The sequence below is a fragment of the Zootoca vivipara genome, chromosome 7 (genome assembly GCF_965207765.1).
Source record: "Zootoca vivipara chromosome 7, rZooViv2.hap1.1, whole genome shotgun sequence".
Classification (NCBI taxonomy): Eukaryota; Metazoa; Chordata; class Lepidosauria; order Squamata; family Lacertidae; genus Zootoca; species Zootoca vivipara.
The window spans coordinates 20,863,388-20,885,316 of NC_142590.1; the positions used below are offsets into that span (position 1 = coordinate 20,863,388).

A 21,929-nucleotide genomic window follows, 5' to 3' on the forward strand; every position below is an offset into this window, starting at 1 on the left:
GGGGAGTCGGGGGGCGGGAAGGCGGCGGCGGCGGCAGCGGCGCTGACAACTTCAGTAGCGGGAAGTCTCCTGAGGGGAGAAAAAGGCGGTTTCGGCTGCTGCCGCTGCTCTTCCTCCTGCTGTTTCCTCAGGCGACCTCCGCCTGCTCTGAACGGCCCCCGACGAGGCGGTCGAGATAACCCGCCAAAACTTTCCACTTGAAATTCACCTTTCTTGCTCAAGACTCCCATGGCGGCGCGTTTCCCGTGGGCTCTGCCGCCCCCTAGGCCGACAGGTGCATTGATTTTATCGCTCCCGGAGTAAAGAGGCCTCCTTCCACGCTTATCTTTTTGTCACCACGAACGGCACATATTAAGGGGCCGCCACAGGAAATAAAGCGCGAGGGGGTAAAGGTTCAGAGCTTTTCTGATCTGGGCAAACTTCTGTGACGCCGGTTCTCCCTCAGGGATGGTTCCACAATAGTGTTCCTCTCTGGAATCTGGCAGTGCAAAAAAATGGCAAATGCTGTATTGTAATCTGCCCTGAAAGCATTCTCTAATGAAAGGAAGTAAATCAAAATAAATGTCATGTAGCTGCTGGCTGTGATTTTTTTATACTGTGCCAGCAAAATCAGCCCTAGTTTTATCTGTCCCAGAGGAAGCTATCTTTAGAGTGGTTTGTTTTGTTTTTTTGTTCGGCATCATATATTCGGGAAACATGGGGGAATATAGATGGCGCCTGCAAATGATGTTGATGCAGGTAGTGAAGTTTTCATGGCATGTAATCAGATCATAGTGTAAACACACCCATCTGAGAAATACTACACACCTCTGTGCATTCATGGGTTTTCATACAAAAGTGAATGTAAATGTGTTTGTATTGGCCTAGAATGGAAAAAATTAAGTTCCTTAAACTTGTGAGATAAAGTTTCAGAGATTAAATGCAAACAAACATAATATCCTTATTTTACATTGTTGGGTATTGCCCAGTGAACAAGAGCTCAGAACCAGTGTGTGGAAATAGATCTTGTGCCAACACAAGTGCAGTTTCCCATTTAGGTATGTCTATACAGTATACAAGAGTGAGAAAACTAAAAGAGAAAATTTGTCCTGCCATTTGTCCTGTCCTGCCTGACCCCTGCCAGGCCTTGTGACCTGTAATATTCCCCCACATCTTCAGAGACATAGGATACTATCATGGGTTGAAGGCAGGCACTGAATGAATTGTGAGAAATGGATTTGTGAAGTGAATGGCCTTTATAGCCACACCTGCTAACTACTACACCTATCAGAATTTCCCCAGATATTTCATTACTTAGAGACAATGCATGCTTTTAATACAGTGGTGATTGACACATGCAGAGACTAAATTAAAATTACTGGCAAAGATTACCACACAAGAAGACATGTTGGCTACATAAACTTCTCTGTGCTCTGCCTCCACTGTTGGTGGAATGCCAGTTGCTAGAAACTACAGGATGGGAGAGAACTCTTGTGTTTGAATCCAGATTGCTGGTTTCCCATGGGCATTTGGCTGGTCACTGTGAGAACAGGATGCTGGACTAGTTGGGCCGTTGGACTGATCCAGCAGGCTCTTCTTATGTTCTTTAATTTTTAATGCAGCACAATCACATCTTAACATGCATTGTGTGGTTTCACTAAATGCACAGAAGGTGGAGAGCTTAAAAGCTTTTTGTGCAGGGCTTTCCCAGCACGGAATGCTCTCACAAGATCTCGTTTAAAAGCGCTCTGCCTTGCTTGGGCAATGCCAACTTGGCATGTGGCTCCAAAGAGGTAAGAACGCTCACACTGGCAATTCCAAAGGGGTGGGTCAGATATAAACATTTTTGCATATATGCATGAGCCCCATGCAAGACACAGTCATACTGTATATCCATTATATAATTGCATTATTATATATATATTTAAAATTCCAGGTTTCTGAAGATGGGTTACCTGAACCAAGAAAGTGGAGACCGTTGATGTATAGGAAATGCACAGACCCCATTTGGTTGATGATATTCTTTCTCTTTTGGTCAGGTTTGGTAAGTACTGTACCTAGTATTCCTGATGAAATGGGTGGTATCCAATAAAACAGTTCTGCTAGCACAACTTTTGGCTATACACAATGGAACTTTCCCTCCCTCTCCTCTCCCTGTTCACCCCCATATTCAGTAACTTGAATATGCCAGCAAAGGCACAACAAAAATGGGTCAGCTGCATATTCTGGCATGGCAGGGTGTTGGACTAGATGATCCTCAGGGTCCCTTCCAATTCCAGTTCTATGATTCTCATTCTATGGGAAAAAAAGACCTATCCAAACAACTTGTTTTTCTGTTGCGAGGAGGTGGGGAGAGGGTTGATGAGAGACAATGGGAAACCAATCAGATAGTATCCTGGGCTTTTTTCATTTTTCACACATATGCATAGATATTAAGTGTTGTTGAGCTCATGGGAATAAATGCTAAGATGTGTCCTAGAGGATTTCCCCAGGGAACCACTGTTACTATTTATGCGAAGCTCAGGCTCAGTTCTATGTGAGTTAACCTCCTTGCTGTTGTGGAAAGAAGGAGTTCTTGGCAGACAACAGCGATTCTTAAGGAGAAAAGAGGCCTGCTTTGGATTCCATAACAGTGTGACAGATTTCTTATGTATTCTCATAGATGTTTATAACTGGCTATGCTGTAACAGCTGGAGCTGCAGAAAGACTTGTGTTTGGATATGACAGCTACGGAAACATATGTGGTCGGAAGAACACTCCTGTGGTTGGTGCACCATTGTCGGGACAAGATATGACGGATAAAAAGTGAGCATGTTCTTATTTCAAAAGGCTTCAGTGTTATCAAAAGATAGCAAATAAAATCAGGCCTTTGGCTGATTAACTTTCTATTTCCTTTTAAAAGTGTATGTTTTCGTTCTTGTTTTTTTTGTGTTCTCGTTTCGTACTTTTATGTTGTGATCTTATGCCTTGTGATTTTTGGATGAAGGGCAGTATCAAATCTGAATAAATAGTAATGATAATGATAATAGTAAAATTTAATCAGTCAGGAATACATAATCGATGCTTAAAGTAGTAATTGTAAATGCCAATATATTGACTTCAGTAAGGCTGAGATATCCTATATATTTTAGCTGTTTACAAATTTATTAATTATTTACATACTGCTTTTCGCCATGTAGGTCTCAGAGTGGCTTACAACAATAAAATATAACATTTAAAACAAAAATGAAACCTCTGAAATGTACAACCTCAAGAATTTTTAAATCTCAAATTATCTTTTTTAAAAAGAATTCCTTGCTCCCAAATTACTGAAATCCCTTAGGACAAATATTGGGAACCTGAAGCCTAGAGACTGAACGTGGCCTTCCAAGCATTTCTGTCTTGGCCTTTGACCCCTCTAAGTAAGACATGCCCTTATTCGAGCCACATCCACCCTCAGCAGGACACAACACTCATCCACACTGCTCCAGAGTTACCAGAGTCCTTTTGTCTTGTTGAAATATGACATGTCATTGAACTATGATAACACCTATTGCTTGCCTGGATGGAGGGATGTTTGTGGCTTTTGTGTGGCTGTGCCCACAGTTGCCTCTGGCAATGCCCATGACTGACATGTGGCTCCCAGATGAGAGAGAAAATTCCCCTTTGGCTCAAAAAGGCTGTTCTAGGTGTAAATATTACTGCCTACTGGATCAGCAGTAGACTTGACCTTATATTTTTATTGCAATAAAACTGTATTGTGTTCAGGGGGAAAATATTTATTTATATTTCGTAAAATTTATATGCCATTTGATTGTTTTAAAAAAACCTCAAAATAGTTTACAAAAAATCACTTTTATGTGTTTCTAAATTTAAAAATCTGTTTTGTATAGGAAAAACAGGTTGTCGGAGAGGCAAGGTGAAAATTTAGTTGTTTGTTAATGGGAAGTTTTCTCGTTCTCTCCTAGATTTGTTTTCTTTTTGAATTCATGTGATTTGCAAATAAAAAATCTCAAAATTAATTCAACTGCATTGTGTGTATCGAGTTGTCCACAAGAGCAGCTTTCTTCCTTGGAAGAAATTCAATTTTTTGCAAAGAATAATGGTATGTGGTAAAGTTCTTTATAATCTTTCTTTTATAATAACCTAATCAGTTAAAAAATTAAGATTTGATTTGACTTGACATATATATGAAAGGGACAATATTAAATAGACATGCGGTTGTAATGCATGTTTGCCATCAGCTTGATTATAGTTGTGTAGTCATGTTCTAAAGTTGCAATCATATACATGCTTATTTAGAGGGACACGGGTGGCGCTGTGGTCTAAACCACTGAGCCTAGGGCTTGCCGGTCGGAAGGTTGGCAGTTCAAATCCCTGCAACGGGGTGAGCTCCCGTTACTGGGTCCCAGCTCTTGCCAACCTAGCAATTCGAAAGCACCTCAAAGTGCAAGTAGATAAATAGGTACAACTCTGGCGGGAAGGTAAACAGCATTTCCGTGTGCTGCTCTGGTTCGCCAGAAGTGGCTTAGTCATGCTGGCCACATGACTTGGAAGCTGTCTGCGGACAAATGGTATAGAGCGAGATGAGCGCGCAACCCCAGAGTCATCCGCAACTGGACCTAACGGTCAGTGATACCTTTACCTGTACCTGTACCTTTACCTGCTTATTTAACTGAATGGGGCTTACTTTTAAGTATTTATGTGTAGAATTGCACTGTTAATTCATTCAACCATTTTAGACTAGTACACACTTTTATTTTTTGCTAACTTCCCTTTCCCAATGTTCATACCGCTGGAAAAAAGAGCATTCCACTTCTATATAAATGCTAATAACAATAGTACACTACAGATTCAAAAAGGCAAACACACATTTAAAATAACATAAAAAGTACAATGGCCAAGTTCCAAGAAGCTGCTTTAGACACACCAAAGGCTTAAGGTTGTCAAGTGGAATTTTCTTACTCATTTCCCTGGAACAACAACCCCCTGTATGCAATTGAACTGTGTGCTTTCAAAATTCCTCTCAGTTTCAAAAGCAATTTGGAGAAGAAACATGTGCAAAGGCCTGTTTGGCATACAGAACTACATGCTTAGGTTTTGAGTTTTTTGTATTTTGTCATATTATTATTATTATTATTATTACAGTATTATTACCCAACCTTTACCATAAGGCCTCAAGACTAGTCACAGCAATTAAAAAAGAAGAAGTTAAAAACAGTTTAAAACAAATCAAAAAGAAGAAGTTAAAAACAGTTTAAAACAAAAACAGTTTAAAACAAAACAAATAGGGTAGGTCATAAAAATATATGTCAACTGCCAAAGGCCAAGGGAAAGAGGTGAATCTTTAGCATTTGATGAAAACAATGCAATAAAGATGCTGGACATACCTCTTTGGGGAGGAAATTCCACAGTGTAGAGCTGTCACAGAGAATGCTCTCTCCCAGGCCACCCCCTCATCACGCTTATGAGGGTGGTGAAACTATCAGGAAGGGCCCTGAACCTGGCTGAAGGGTGTTTTTTAATTGCATCGATATTCTGTTAACTAGAAATACCAGGAATTTGAACCAGGAACCTTCTGCATGCAAAGCATTTGTTCTACCACTGAACTATAGTCTGCCCTTTATATCTAATGCATCCCTCTCCAAATGTCCTTTCGTTGTGCTGTGGCTATTTCTCCTAAACCCTTTGTCCTCTTTAAAGGGCAGCAATTCCCTCTTTGTTTGTTCTACCGGTACTTTATCCCATTTATATGACTTGTATCTTTGTGCCTATGATATTCCCCAGCCCCTACAGTATTTTCCTGAATAAATGTTGAATAATAGCAGTTGTTGTAATAGTAGTAGCATTAACAGCAGTAGAAACCTTCAGTTTTTAGGTAATATTCCTCCCATGTTTTGTATGTACTTTAAGAACTATACTGTACAGTGATATTTATTTATAGACTTATATAAACAGTTTAAAAATATTCCCAGGGCTGCTAACAAATAAATAGTAAAACAGATACAAAATACAATACATAAACATTAAACAGAAAAACAAACAGAAAAACAATCAAAGCAGCAGAAGTATTAACAGCCATTAAAACCATCAGCTAAAACTACTGAGATAATATGCTTGAAAGCCTGGGCAAGTACAAAGGACTTCACCTGGCGCTGAAAATACATCAAGTTTCTTGTCAGGTGATGGGCAGAACGCACCACCTCTATGAGGAAAACTCTTCACTTTGAGGGTGCCACAACTGGAAAGCCCCCTCTTTAACCATTGCACCCCTAACTTCGAAAGGTAGAGGGATTTGAGGGAGAGACTTTGAAGATGCTACTATCGTTTGGGGAGGTCATTGTGTGATTGGAGTAGGTGGTTCTTTAGACACCTGAGTCCCAGGCTACTTAGGAATTTAAAGATAAGCACCAGCACTTTGAATTTTGCCCAGAAATTGACCAACGTCCAGTGTGGTTGGCTAAAGCAAATACAAAGAAAGAGAGGGTACAAAACCATTTTCAATATTTTCCGTTTTGCATTTTTTCTACTCCCCTACATTGGTTCAAATTGTCAGGAAGACTGATTTTAGTATTTTGGCAATTTTGAATACTGATAAGATAGAATCCAGGCATTCTTTGCATGGCAGTTTTGTTATAATGCAGCATTTTTGCCAGCAAAGGGATTGAAGATAATTCAATTCCCCACCCCCTTTTTGTTTTGTTTTTTGGGTTGTGTTTTTTAATGAAGTTAAACACCTAGTGTTTTTGGTCTCATTCTAATAATTTTAGTCCAGTTCTTAAAAATAATGGTATCTGAGTAAGCTAAAATAATGTTAGCACTCACATTATTTTTGTGATAAATATATGCATTAGTAGCAATTTACAGTAGTTCCAATATTAAAATGTTCCAGTTTACCTAAGAAATGCTGCAACATTCCCTGCTGAGGCTCATATCCCATGTACAGATAGTAATGGTAATGGTGCAATCATATATAGGACATGCATGATTTTTAAAACCATGGCTACAAAGCATTTCCCATATTTCAATTCTCATGTTTACATTGTCCATGTCTATCAGTACTTTGACAGATTTTAAGCTCAGAACAAATTATGCTACATTATTGTAGCACAATGGGATCACCTTTTCTCCTCTGCTCCAGAGGGTTGGAGAAACTCCCGAAATAGATTTAGGGGTGCATGGAGGGAGGAGTGGGGTAAATGTTTCATTGTGCAAGGAGAAATCATTGCACTGATGGAATGTTCACCTAAGCGCTATGTTGAATACAACCCAGCATGATTCTCAAAGCACCTTAGTATGGATCTTAAAGTTTTGAACAAGAAATTGAGAGGGAAAAGGTTCCTATCATATGGCTTCATAATGTCCATAATGTTTCATGGATCTGAGTATATCCATCCTGCAAACTTTAAATGTGTGATTGACTAGATACATATTTTAGAATGTGATAGTAGAAGTAACTCTTAGAAATAAATCTATTATATTAACAGAATACATTTAGAATGATAAAATAATGAGATTTAGATTGTCTGTTAGGTCCCACAAAACATTCCAGAGGTGAAATATGTATTTAACTGGTGTTTACCCCAAGAATCTCCTGATCAGACTTCTGCTATGTGCTCTATCTGGGACTACTGTTGAAGATTGCTCAAAAGCTGCAGCTGATGCAAAACTCGCTGCTAGATTGATTTTGGGTGTTAGCCACAAGAAGCATATAACACTAATTGCCTGTGAGGTCCATCAGTTCACAGCTTGTTTCGAGGCTAAATTCAAAGTACTACAGCCCACCTTTAAAGTCCTTTAGAGTTTGGGTCCAAGATGCTTAAGATAGCATCCTATCCCATATTTATTTGATAGTGATTAACAATCCAACACATTTAATCTTATGTTTGGAGACAGAGCTAAGAGGTTAGTAGAGAAAGCTTTTTTGGTAGTGGCCCTGCATTATACAACCAATTGCTTACTGTGAGATTCAGATCTTTAGCCTTTGTAAGTAGGCTGTAAAGACCTATTTAATTAAACAATTTTTTGGAACATGCCTATTTTGATTTAGTGGTTGCTGTTTTCTTCTACTAATTGTTTCTTTAACTTTTTTATTGTATCTTAGTTTCATTGTAAAGTTCTTGCTTTGATATACTGAGTGTTGTAGTGGAAGGTGGGCTATAAATTTTCTACATTAATAAAGCTAAGTTGCATTCACATCCTTTCTAGTTTCTTTAAATGATAACCAGAATGTATTTTTATGTGGGTTTGTTCTCTGTAGGTTCTTGCCTCTGTGTTTACAATTTGAATGTTACCAGTTGTACATATAGTCTCAAAACTGCTGAGCTTTGTCCTGCCTTACCAGTTCCACCAAGGTAAGGAGTAACATGAATAATATTTTGCCTAAATGCTAGTTTTTCATACAAAGAAATCAACTACTTGTTTATTAATTTTTGATTTTCAAATCTTGGGGGAAATGTATTGCAATTTGAATATTGTTTCTAATTTCTGCCTGCTTCTTTTCTCAGTAATTCACTCAAAGTAAAGGGGTGCGCTCAGAGACAGCATAGGACTCTAGCCCCAATCATCTTAGTCTTTTGTGGAGAAGGGTTTTTCCTATTTCCCCCATGTAGATAATTATATCTCATCAATTTAATAGAGAAATATGAAATTTAGAAGATATTTAAATGTCTAAATGTCCCCAAGTAGTCACACATGTAGAAACCTCTATAATGCCAGAAGTTCCAGGTATTGAGTGACGATATGTGTAAAAAACCTCTCTCTGGCAATGCATTACTGTTTATATTGTAGGTTCAGTGAGAGCATGGTTCCCCTTCCTCCCTAAATTTAACAATGTGTTTGAAATGCTAAGCCCAATGTCTTGTCTGTCTCTTTTAACCTTCTAGTGTGTCTTTCCCATTGTTTAATCGATGTGTTCCACGAAATGCTAAGTGCTATTCCCAGTTTGCTTCTGTACTGATAAACGTGGTTAATGAAGTGGATATTTTTCATCGGATTCTGGGTGGGATTATGGCAGGAAGAGATACAGTCATAGGATTGTGCTTCCTTGCACTAGGTAAGCTAACAGCTGTATATATAATATCATTGCAGCATTTCATTTAAGAAGTAAACTGCATTATTATAATTGTAGTTGAAGTTACTGAGTCTTCTTATTTAGTAGATTGCAATATATTGTATGTAATAGTTGATCAGGCAAGAGTTAGATGCAATAAGAGGTGCTATTTCCTGAAGACCTCTGAGGAAGAATATTCTCTAATATTGGGTTTAGTTATAGAATCCAGTGATGTCTGCCTGTTTACCGTAAGCAACAGATCTCCACTTGTGCACTAGGACTTCCTCTTCCTATCCTACACTCTGTAGGCTCTTGCATGTCCACCAAATCTAATCTAACTGTTCCCCAACCTTCTGGAGCAGATGTTGGGGATGTAGAAGGGTTGCAAGGTGGAGGAGAGAAAAGAGATGTGCCCTTGCACACCTGGAAATCTGCGTGAACAACATGGATGCCACCCTCTGTCTTGTGTGGAATTTATATGACTCAGTGGATTGCAGGAGGCATTTGAGTTTTTATTTTAAATGATTATTGAAATACAGAAAATACAGAGTTGCTCTCTTAAAGCAGTCCTTTCAGAAGTTACTCTTTATTGCTCTTTCAGAATTTGGCAGTTGCTATTTTGCTAATGTCAATAAATTAAATATACATTATTAATCCTTCATACTTATCCTCTGGTACTGTTGAGAGCGATTAATAAAGGAGATACGGAAATTATATAGGACAGTATTTTGCTTAATGTCTAAAAAGCGTTAAGCAGACTGCCTCAACATGAATTAACAGCTTGTGAAGAACAGAAGGTTTATTGTGGATTTCTAGCACGATCAACCAAAAATGAATGTTGCACGTAGTAATGTGGCACTGATTTGGATGGGGCATTGAAGCAGCCAGAATGCCAATTCTGTATGGCATCAACAAATATACAAAACAGGGTTACAAGAGCTGTCAAAATTATTAAAATCAAAGCCCGCAATCATGCACACAGTAAGGCTGCTTAAATTCATATGGGTTTATTGGAAGTTTGGCAGTGATATCAGCAGGAGCGCTGTGAAAACCTCTAGTCACATCTAAAATTCCCATGCAAGGGCGTACCCACCACGGGGCAAGTTAGGGCAGCTGCCCTACTCTAGAAGCAGGGCTGGTGGGCAGAGGCGGAGCACAGCCCGGCGGAGCGCGAGTTCGCCATTCCCGCCGCGCCGCGCCGCACCCTCCCTCCAGCTCCCCGGCGCGCCCTCAGGCAAGGCCAAGCGCGGCGGGGAACCAGGGAGCGCGGCGCGGTGGGCGGGAACGCCGAACTCGCGCTCCGCTGGGCTGGGCTCCGCCTCCGCCCACCAGCCCTGCTTCTAGGGAGGGGCACAGCCCGGCGGAGCGCGAGTTCGCCGTTCCCGCCCGCCGCACTGCGCCCTCCCTCCAGCTCCCTGTCGCGCCCTCTGGCAAGGCCAAGCGCGGCGGGGAACCAGAGAGCGCGGCGCGGCGGGCGGGAACGCTGAACTCGCGCTCCGCTGGGCTGGGCTCCGCCTCCGCCCACCAGCCCTGCTTCTAGGGAGGGGCACAGCCCGGCGGAGCGCGAGTTTGCCATTCCCGCCCACTTTGTGGCCCCTCCCCTTCCGTGCCTTGGCCCCTCCCCTTGCCCCCCCCTAGTTTTGATCCTGGGTACGCCCATGTTCCCATGTAAACCATTTAGGCTGCAATACTGTACAAGCAACTCCCCGTTTGCACTCGGGTTGTGTTCTGGGTCATTCCGTGCATAAGCCTGTTCCACTTCCCCTTCCTGCCCTGTTCCAGGGCCCAAAACAGCATGCATGCAGGTGGTCATGCGTCAATTTGGACATGTGCAAAATGGTCACTGCCTGCACATACTTAACTGGGTTAAGGCTGGTTAAACTCAGTGGGGCTTACTTCTGAGTACAAATGCATAGGATTGCATTAGTAGTCAGCTTGATTAACAAGTAAACTATAGTAACTTTTTTTCTCTCCACTTGCAGCATTCTCTATAATAATCATGTTAGCCTTCAGATTCATCAGCGTGCTTGTGATCCATATTTTTCTTACACTACTTATATTTGGATTATTATGTGAGTATTGATCCTTTGAGTATATATTTTCATATTTTTGTGTGCATCTATATCTATATGCTAGGATTCAAATTACCGTGTGAAGTTTCAAATGTACGGAGAGGGCTTTTAAGTTCCCTCCTTAAATGCCTCCCCTTCAAAAGTGCCCTCAAATTTCAGGGACCCTCTAGGACAGTGTTTCCCAATTGGTTGTCCAAGGTAAAGGTAAAGGTAAAGGACCCCTGACAGTTAAGTCCGGTCGCGAACGACTCTGGGGTTGCGGTGCTCATCTCGCTTTACTGGCCGAGGGAGCTGACATTTGTCCGCAGACAGTTTTTCCGGGTCATGTGGCCAACATGACTAAGCCACTTCTGGCGAAACCAGAGCAGTGCACGTTTACCTTCCCGCCGGAGCGGTACCTATTTATCTACTTGCACTTTGACGTGCTTCCGTGGTACATACCCGTTAACTATCCAGGACATTCTGTTACATAACTTTGAATCAGCAAGAGTTTAAAATCAAAGGCCCATACATCAACACTACTTTACTTCAAGGTTGCGAGTATAATGATCTATTTTTAGGTCCACCATTTGATGCCAGTCTGATTTTTCAGTTTCATGGGCACTGCAGATAAGGAAAGTATACCTAAGTAGTTCGTGTCTTTCAGTTAAAATAAATAATGCCTGTATTGCTGTATTTGTTCCAGTTGTTTCAGGAATCATGTGGTGGCTGTATTATAATTACACCAATGAGCCGAGCATAGAATTGGAAACAGAAAAGGAAAACATGAAATTATTGTTTGGATTTGCTATTTTATCTTCAATCATTACGGTAAGACACTTACCACAGAGTCATTAGCATTTTGTGGGAAATTTGTTAGCATGGGGTAAGGTGGGGCTACCTCAGAAGTATATGATAAACTGGAACGCTACAGGTAATTTGACATTTTTGTTTGCAAAAAGCATCTCGTGTCTCCATCTGCACTGTTGCAGGTCTCTGGTAGGCAGAAATCAACAACTTCATGGGCCTGCACAAGCCACTAGAGCAGGCATAGGCAAACTCGGCCCTCCGGATATTTTGGGACTACAACTCCCATCATCCCTGACCACTGGTCCTGTTAGCTAGGGATGATGGGAATTGTAGTCCCAAAACAGCAGGAGGGCCAAGTTTGCCTATACCTGCAAGAGACCCCTGAAAAACTTTCTTTTCCAACTGCCACTCAAACAGTGAAGGCTGGGAGTAGTGTGCTGCACATGCTTATGTGCGCATTCTTGCATTTCACACCTGCAGACATGTGGAGGCACACAGCCCCCTGCCCCAGCTGATCTATGCAGATCAGGCAAGGAGGGGGGTTATCATCATAGCTGTCAAGTTTTCCCTTTTCTCACGAAGAAGCCTATTCAGCATAAGGGAATTTCCCTTAAAAAAAGGGGAACTTGACAGCTATGGTTATCATTCTCTCTCCACACACCAAATGATCCATCTGATGACTGGAGAAGGTGTGATTTGCATCCCCATCAGGGTGCTTGGCTGCCTACCCCAGTGCTAGGACTACTTTATTTTTCCCCACTTTTTGCTGCTGGTCAGAGTCAATGGGGCCAGAAAAAAATGCTTGGCAGAAATATGTAATTATTTCAATGGGACCTGCATGCAACTAGCTTGTTCTAGACTCAATTCAGCCATATTATAAGGCCTAGTGTTGAATGTGAAATAACCCATGCCACAATTAATGGAGCCATTTGCAAATTCTAGTTTATGATTTTCAGAATTCAGTACAGTTTGGTATGTTTATATATTGTTGATAGTGTTACAGTAGAATAAAGATCACCACTTGCTATGCTTATATTCATGTTTTGTTGTAGCAGAGAGAAAAAGTATAGAGCGGCTGCATAGACGGATTGTAGCACTGTGAGGCATCTGTGAGACATCTTCAAATTAGATCAGTGTGGATTTGGGGGTCTCAAGAGCCTGTAAAAACATGTGAGAATCTCACATGCTGACATACCCTGTTGTAGGCACAAGGTGGCATGCTATGAGAAGAAGCTTGTTCTGTAGTTTTGAGTGTACCTTTGCACAACTCCCCCAGTACACTGTTAAAAGCTGAACCTTTTGCTGCATGAGAAATGGTTCTGCAACAAGGTGCAATTTTGTGTTCCAGTATTTTTCCTAAGGACGCAGGTGGCGCTGTGGTTAAACCACAGAGCCTAGGGCTTGCTGATCAGAAGGTCAGCGGTTCGAATCCCCGCGATGGGGTGAGCTCCCGTTGCTCGGTCCCAGCTCCTGCCAGCCTAGCAGTTCAAAAGCATGTCAAAGTGCAAGTAGATAAATAGGTACCGCTCTGGCGGGAAGGTAAATGGTGTTTCCATGTGCTGCTCTGGTTCGCCAGAAGCCGCTTTGTCATGCTGGCCACATGACCTGGAGGCTGTACGCCAACTCCCTCGGCCAATAATGCGAGATGAACGCCGCAACCCCAGAGTCGGTCACGACTGGACCTAATGGTCAGGGATCCCTTTACCGTTACCTTGTTTTTCCTTTACCCATAGATCTGACAGGCCTCTTTCATTTTATATTTCTGCTTCTGCTAGGGTTGTAGCTGTTCTTGTTACAATCAATAATGGAACTAGAAAAAAGTTCCTGAACCAAGATTGACTGACCTTAAAATCTTAATACTTCTCCATCCCAAATGTTGTTAATTTGTTAACTGAAACATTTTAACGTATTATTTTTCTTTCTGGTAGGTTATTCTCATTCTCCTGACACTGATATTAAGGAAGAGAGTTCACGAAACTATACAGCTCTTTCATGTTGCCAATAAAATTATTGGCAACGTCCCTTCTTTGTTCTGCCAGCCTATTTGGACTTTCACAATACTTCTTTTCTTCTGGGTGTACTGGGTGGCTGTGTTACTTAGCTTAGGAACTGCAGGTTAGTAGACCTCCCACCCTCCCCCTAATGATATCTGGCTATATCACGTATTTTCTGTTAAACATGCACTTTTTGATGGTGCAATGTACACACGAATGCATAAGTGTTTTTTTTAAAAAAAAATTGTATTTCAACCATAGTTCCTGATACGTGAAAGGTAAGTCGTCTGGCACATTACTGAGGATATAGAATCCAATTACGTTAGTTCCTAAAAATAGTTTTTAGTTTGTGTTGACTTTGTAAAACAGCCTTGTTTTCTGCTACAAATGCTGTACCTGCTTAACTCTGTTTTAAGAATACAGTATATGTTGGATACAGTGCTGATGTGTATCATACAACAATTGTAGATGTCAGCTAGAATTTACCCAACTCTTCTTAAAGCATGTTCTGGGCCATGTGGTTTTATTCCCCAATTTGATTTGCTGCTCTTGGCACCATTATAAAGGTCAGCATTTCCTGGCAAAACTGCCTTTAGTTTCTCTTAGACACATTTTAAGCAGGCTTGGGTGGTTGTGACCTTGAGTTAGAAAGGCAAAGTTGATAAATCCATGTTGTAGCTTATTGTTGCAGCAGCACAGTACAATAAATGTACAGTGGTTTGATTTAATGCACCACACCTGCTAAAGAAATATTTTCCTTCTGCTGTAGAAAAAAAGTGGAGAGAATAAAATGTGTTCAGATGGCATATAAAGTAATGAGGAAGATTACAGCACAGTAGCCTGATTTGCGTCTTGCAGTAAGTCAAGCTATGGCTTACTGGGACCACACAAGCATGAAGGCTTCTAGAAGGGGAGCTTGCAGCCACATCATTCCATCCATATATTTATTGTTCCCTAGCCATGCTGAGCTAAACTCAAGGTTTGGCTTAGCATGTCATCTGAACCTTGTGGGAGTAAGGTTGATTTACTGAGACCTGCAAATGAGGCCAATATAAGTGTCAAATCAGATAGGCAAGATGCGAGAGGCATCATTTCCCTTTCTGTGGAGTGTCAAAAAGGGTGCCAGTTGTTCTAGCTGCCAGTTTGTAACTGTTAATATCTGTACAATTTTAATACCTGCTTTGTAGAAGTAAAAACAAGAAAGAGTCTTGTGGCACCTTCAAGACTGACCAATTTATTATGCCGCCTTATTGTGTCTGCTGCAAAAGACTAACATGGCTACCACTCTGGAAAGTATGTACAAGTAGTTGCCAAAATACCAACTTTTGTTTTCCTTCACCTTTAAGTGACAAGCAAGTAGTTATCAGATTTAATCCGGCCCTGTTCAAGCTGTTGCAGTGCAAAACATTAGCTTGATGTAATTGCTGCAAAACTACAGCCATACCTCAGTTTAAGTACGCTTTGGTTTGAATATTTTTAGTTTAAGTACTCTGCGGACCCGTCTGGAACGGATTAATCCACTTTCCATTACTTTCAATGGGAAAGTTCGCTTCAGGTTAAATATGCTTCAGGGTTAAGTACAGACTTCCAGAACCAATTGTATACTTAAACCAAGGTACCACTGTAATTCAGTTGACTTCTGTGTGTTTTAAAAGTCTGCACATAGAACAGCATTCCTGGACAAGGTCACAGAGTCGAGTCGCAGAATTGCTCCTCACTCAGCAAATATTTCCATTAAGTACTCATTGTGCTGTATCAGGTGTCAATAAATTCCCCTACTCCATCTGCAAACATGCATTGGCACAAGATAGTGTTAAATTGCTGGTATATCCCTGCCCATTAATGTTACGTGTTGCAATTGTGTCACATTCCAAAATGAGTCCAGCTTCCTGCCTAGCACTGTCTGCCCTTTACCAGAAGATTTCTTCACCCTGCTTTTCTAGTCCAGATGACCACTTTCAGGCTTCCTTGAAGAGTGGAAGGCCTTAAATAAAATAAATGTTGGCCTTCTGCTTATAAAGAGTCCTGACAGGTTTGAACAGCATTGTAACATTGAATGCCAGGCCTATCATTTCCATGCAATAAACTAAATCATTAGCAAATATTTACAGAAGGCTATCAAAAGTACAACATTCTGAGTGCAATGCAAGTCTTGCTGTGACAAACATTCCATCTGCGCAAGCATTTCACCTTGCCAGAAGGAATGATCCCACAGTTCTCTCCTGCATGCTGTTCTGGGGATTCTCCTGACCACTCTCCCAAGCCAATTTCAAGGAACAAATGGGGAGGAAGAGGGGAGCCCTGTTGCACAAGCAAAAGTCTTTGCACAGGGTTTCTTCTGATGGGGGTTGCTAGGTGAATCCCACCCTCTGCACATTGTGGTTTGTAACTTGTTCGCAAATATGTGCTAATAAGAAAATATTCTGGAGAATAATGTATATAACTGATTCACTGGCCCTCTTCAGGTGCTCTAATGTGGCAACAACATCCATCTTCCCACTGCTCTCAGTTGGGCCAGTCCACCAGGGTTTATATATTTATAATTCTTAAAAACCCATTTAACAACAAATCAGCTGAATATTATTTTTAAAAATCAATCATGGTTAGAATAGTTGAACGAAGGAAAAGTACATTAGATTAATGTCACCATTTCAAAAAAATAAATTTGTTTGTTGAGTCATTACATTTTTGTGTGTCTTGAATTTGCAGGCAATGCCCAAGTTGTTTCAAGAGGTCAAGTGGAATACAATATTCGGTTTGGCATTCGATACATGTGGTGGTACCACTTAGTTGGGCTTATCTGGACAAGTGAATTCATTCTAGCATGTCAGCAGATGACTGTGGCTGGGGCAGTGGTTTCTTACTTCTTCAACCGGTATGTGCGGCATTTATCTTCTTGCCAGGAGTTTTATTTCTTAGTCTTTATTTTCAATCTGTTGTGAAAGAAATTGTTTTCTTAAAAAGCCACGGATGGTTGGACTTTGAAAGCTAAGGCTACAGTCCTACACTCACTTATTTTCCTGGTAGTAAACTCAGAAATTACTTTCAGTAGATATGTATTGGAATGCAAAGTTGGTTATTCTGACATTGATAGAGATGAACTGCAACAAGAGCCACTGTAGCTTAGTTAAAAGACTGTAAACTAAGCACTTTTGATTTCAAATGTGAACTAGAAGAACTGTGAACTAAGCAGTTCTTACTTCGAATGTCACTACGGTATGAACCTAGTGGCTGCATTTGAACATAATACACAACCATAGCTTAGTGCTATGTGAATGTGAGTGATATTCGGGCTCATGCACTCTCCACTCATCTTCTCCAGTGTGTCTGTGGAGGAAGTCACAAGTATTTGCTTCAATTTTCGTTTAACTGTAATCTTTCACTGTATGGTTTTATCTGTTACTTGTCTTAACAAGCCAGCTTCAAGATATTGTTCACGATCTTGAATTGATAAGTAAAATCATAGTTCAAACTAACTTTAGTTCCTGATTTGGGTGGCTTGACAAACAACAATTAGTGGGAAACTGAAGCAGATTGTTTAAGCTACTGTTTAGTGTTCTGTCCAAACCAGGGTAGTATTTGATTTTAGGCTACTACTGCATCTCTCAGCCTTGGCGTGGAATAATGAAACTGCACTACTTTGCTGGCTTGTTGTAATGATTACTGAGATAATGTGTGTGAAACATGTTGAACTCTCTAAAGTGATACATAAATGCTTTGTAAGCGAATTGTGCACCACGAGTCTCTTAGACGCGTATGTATGAGAGTAACTGTGAGGGATAGGGCCATTGCTATAACTTCTAGAAGTACCAAGGCAGCTTTAGGAGTCAGAAAGCTGATGTTGTGCAAGCAGAAGCACACAAGCTTAACTGTCTATTATTATTATTATTATTATTATTATTATTATTATTGAGGGTTGTGCAACATATTTAATAAGTGCAAGGCACCTATTGGAATCAGCTGAATGAAGCTTCTGCTAGCTGTTGTGTGAGCAGGCTGCCATAACTGGATACCCAGTGCCTCTGGCACCAATAAAACTGCAATTCAAGCAATATTTGTTTTGTTTTATCCCAGAATGGACTATCTAATAGCTGGAATTCAGTCATTCCAGAATAATTCATATATTGGCAATCACTGTAAGCTGATTTTCCACTTCTCTCTCTCTCTTTGCGATTTCCACTTCAAAGCTATAATTTGTGTACATATTCTGTACATTTGTGTACAATTCTGTACATATATTATCTATAATGACCTCTTAAAAATAATTCTGTTACATTTTGACAAATAGTTTATTTAAACCCTTTTTTATTTTCATGAAATTAGCAACTCATCCTCTATAATCCTCTATTACATTCATAAACTTTCATTTTCTACATGCCATACATAATACTGCTCTTCTGGCAAAGTGATATGTTCTCAGCTGTCTGAATTAATTTAGATCCCATATGGGGGTAACTTGTGCAAGCAATTTTTCATACTTGAAAAACCTGTCTGGCTTGTGCAAGCTTGTCTCTATGCGTGAGGCTGATTTGTTGGGTTATGCCCATTGTCAGTTTCACTTTACATATGATTCATTCTTTAAATTTTGAATGTTCCCAAATGTTACAGTGGTGTGCTTGCTGCTTTTTTAAAAATCCCCACTCATATAATAGAATGCGTGCTCATTTGAGGAATGTTGCCTTTGGGAAGAAAGAATGCTACTAGCATTCTCAGTTGTGGAGTAAGGTTGAGAATTGTAGATGGTTTTTAGAATGTTCTTGGAGGTATTTGTATTCATAGGAGTTCTTCCAGCAAGTTTTTCTCCTTAGGAAAATCACTCTGTTCTGATTTCAGTAAGAATTTGTTTCAAAATATCACATTTGTCTCTCTACACCATATGTACTGGTCTTACATCATGCTGTAGGTGACAAACTGGGCCACTAGGGGGCACAAGAGGCACATAGACTGAGCCAAGGCTCTGAATCCACCTCAGAGCCCAAATGGGTCACCTCACAATATTTTTCAAACTTGGGTCTCCAGCTGTTTTTGGACCACAACTCCCATCGTCTCTGACCACTGGTCATGCTAGCTAGGGATGATAGGAGTTGTAGTCCAACAGCAGCTGGGGATCCGAATTTGAGAAACACTGCCTCAGGGGACATGCCAAGAGGATTCCCCCTCCCTCCCTAGCACCAAGGGAAGATTTTTCTTGCAGATGAGACAGAGAGGAAGAGAGAGAAAATAAACAAATAAAATTGTCCTTTTGGGAAAACAATGGGTAGGAGAGAGTGTGAATTATTATGACTCTTTGGGGTTTTTTAGAAGTTAAGGAAGAAAGAACACACGGTGGTATTTTGGGAGAGAAACTGAAGCAGTGAGAGGGAAGATTTTGTAGTCCATCACCAGCCCACAGCACTTTCACTTGTAAACCATGATTTAGCAAACTAGGTGATATAGAAATGACTATTAAAATTTCTAACACTGTTGTTATATTATTCCATTCATCCATCCATCCATCCATCCAATTTGACCCGAGTTAATAGTATAGGTCAGGGTTGACTTAATTCATGCAAGCTAGAGATATTGATCTCACCAGTATTTTCCCAAGGGTAACAAGCATGCCTTCTCTCCTCGCACTCTCCCCTTCTGATATAGTGCACCACTGTGACCTTCAGAATGGCTTTGTTCCTTTGGCATTCCTTTGGCACATCTCTCAAATCAAGAGCCATCAGATGAGAGTTGGTGTTTGTCTGCTCTACACCATTTTCTCTTTTATAATGCTAGATGATGTATGTCAGCATTGAAATTCATGTATTTACCGAGGGAAATGAGCCACCCTACAGTGTTGGTCTCTCTTCCTATGATTTGCTTTGCCAGCACATAGTAGTAGTTAAACCAATGCAGCGGACTAATGTGTGTAGAAAGATGAAGCAAGAATGCTATCACACGCTTTGGGGCAGTAGTACGGTATGTCACAAGAGCTTTGTTTATCACATTGCATGCAGAGCCTTTCCTTTTAGCTAGTAAGCATTTACAGGAAATAGAGCAGCCTTTACCTCAGCAAACCTGCTTCCTCACTACACAAAGCAATCTATTAGGCACTTTGCAGTCTCTCCATAAGCGGAATTAAAAGTGGGGAGGGTGGGGAGTTGTTTCAGCTGGATTAGCTTTACAGGGGTCATCTGTTTGACCTGAAACGATACTTTGCTTTATTTTATTTTAGATAAAAGATGCATTCTTTAGAGCTGTTAATAATTTAATAATAGACAGCTTCCTCTAACACCTACTCTTTCATGATTTGTGAAAGCAGAACTCAGTATTTTGAAATCTGCCTTTAAAAAGGACTTCATACTGAAAGGTTGCATTTTAAGCTTTCAATTTATGGTGAGTAAGGATGCAAATTTGGTACCTTTAAATGAGTGGCAGCGCAGCTGAGTGACTAATAAGTGGGTATGGGTTGAAATCCCCACTCAGGCCTAATTTCATTGGTTGACACTGGGAAAGTCTGTAAAAATGGTAATGATACTCTTGCTGTTATTTCACGTTTACTGTATTTCGAATCTGAAATATATAGAAGGCATCAAAGGATTGTTGGAGGTAATAGTAGTGGGAAGGAGATGCATTGTTTGCTTCTCTTTCCACTAAAAAATACAGTGCCTGAAAAGTGCTTGACCATATCATAAGATTGTAAAGTTTTCTGGTGCTATGGAATGAGATACCTCATACTTTTATTTCACAGAGGAAAGGGTGCTTCATTTCACAAATATTTAAATATATTTTTATTACATAGACAAATTACGTAGTCAGTTTTGTGAGTGTAGATTATTTTATTTACTCTATAACAGCACAAGGAACAGGGCACAAGCCACAATGAAACTATCTCAGCAAGCAGGAATTCAGCTCAGAAAATTCATGCTGTAAAAGTGTCTGCAACAGCATCAGGGGTACCTTCTTCTCTTAAGAGTCCTCTTAACAGCCGTGTGGTACCGCCCAGTTGAACTTAGCCCAAGGTATCGTCACTGCCCAGTACTAACTCGGCATTCTTATTAGATGACTTCGATTTTTTTCTCTGCAGTTGAGTGAGGTTGTTTGGGTTGATATACCAGTTGATGACATTTTCTGAGCCATATTAGCTCTACCAGCTGTCTCTTATCTTGCATCTTTTGCATTTTTGGTTCGATCTTAGATAAAAGGAAAGTTCTTTGTTCTGTTTTTTGACCTGCTTAGAGCCCATAAAGCCGCGAAACATTATCAGAGCCTGTTCTCTTCAGTTTTCCTTGGCTGGAACCAGGCAGTTGAAGAATTTGTTATAGACTTATCCAAACACACTTCAAAATTTACCATTTGACTACATTAATGAACACACTTTAGGTAATCTTACAAGTAAAAGGTAAATCATACGAATACAATTCCTTCTTGTGCTTTCAGTAAGAAATTATTAATAAATGCATAATCCTTGCCTTTTTGCATGTCATATACTTGGTTAATATATTTTAAAAATATATTATGCAGTTGTATTTTCTCTAGGTGTTTCACATGTAAGCATTTATGAAGAGACATTTGAATAAGCTAAATTCAAACCGAGATAAAGATCTATTTCAGAAACATAAGAATGATGACTTTTAGAAAGTATGTCAATGTACTTATTTTACATAGAAATCCAGCACATATCCCCAAACTGTTCCCCTGGCCTGAATAACTGAAATGAATGCATACCACTTTCCTGGTATTTCCTATTGAAAATAATGTGGTACATGCATATATAAATATAGCCTTATAGCTGTAGTGTAGCTATTACTGTGGAAAGGCTGTAGGGATTGTATTACTGTGATACCTACCTAGGCTAACGTGGCTATGTCTATTTAAATTCCTGCTTAGGTGAAGATTTAATAAAAAATATATTTACAGAACTTCAGTTTCATACTTCACCCGTTGGCTCTTGTTCTTTTGCAAACACTGATCCTATTTTGTAAAGGTCATGGCAGAAAACACTTGAAAGAGTGAACATTTTAAAGTGTGATTCTCATTTCATTCATTCTTGAGGCTTGTTTTGGATTCATATTAATGCAAGCTTGAACTCAAATA

General features: G+C 40.2%; 1 protein-coding gene and 1 long non-coding RNA gene across 5 annotated transcripts in view; both read left to right on the forward strand.

Annotated features, from left to right (window-relative positions):
• The window catches only part of SLC44A3 (solute carrier family 44 member 3), a 102,182-nt gene that overhangs the window by 65,250 nt on the left and 15,003 nt on the right, over window positions 1-21,929 (forward strand). For all 4 annotated transcript variants that reach the window (XM_088673152.1, XM_088673151.1, XM_035121916.3 and 1 more), the window contains 9 exons: window positions 1,916-2,023; window positions 2,642-2,784; window positions 3,927-4,063; window positions 8,219-8,312; window positions 8,844-9,013; window positions 10,993-11,082; window positions 11,768-11,892; window positions 13,800-13,986; window positions 16,575-16,740. In XM_088673152.1, the coding sequence (XP_088529278.1) occupies window positions 1,961-2,023; window positions 2,642-2,784; window positions 3,927-4,063; window positions 8,219-8,312; window positions 8,844-9,013; window positions 10,993-11,082; window positions 11,768-11,892; window positions 13,800-13,986; window positions 16,575-16,740 (1,175 nt within the window). In that variant the 5' untranslated portion in view covers window positions 1,916-1,960. The remainder of the gene's footprint in view (window positions 1-1,915; window positions 2,024-2,641; window positions 2,785-3,926; window positions 4,064-8,218; window positions 8,313-8,843; window positions 9,014-10,992; window positions 11,083-11,767; window positions 11,893-13,799; window positions 13,987-16,574; window positions 16,741-21,929) is intronic.
• Window positions 20,095-21,234, forward strand: LOC148684999 (uncharacterized). Its single transcript, XR_015950792.1, has 2 exons — window positions 20,095-20,228; window positions 21,072-21,234. It is a non-coding gene; the product is annotated as an uncharacterized LOC148684999 (long non-coding RNA).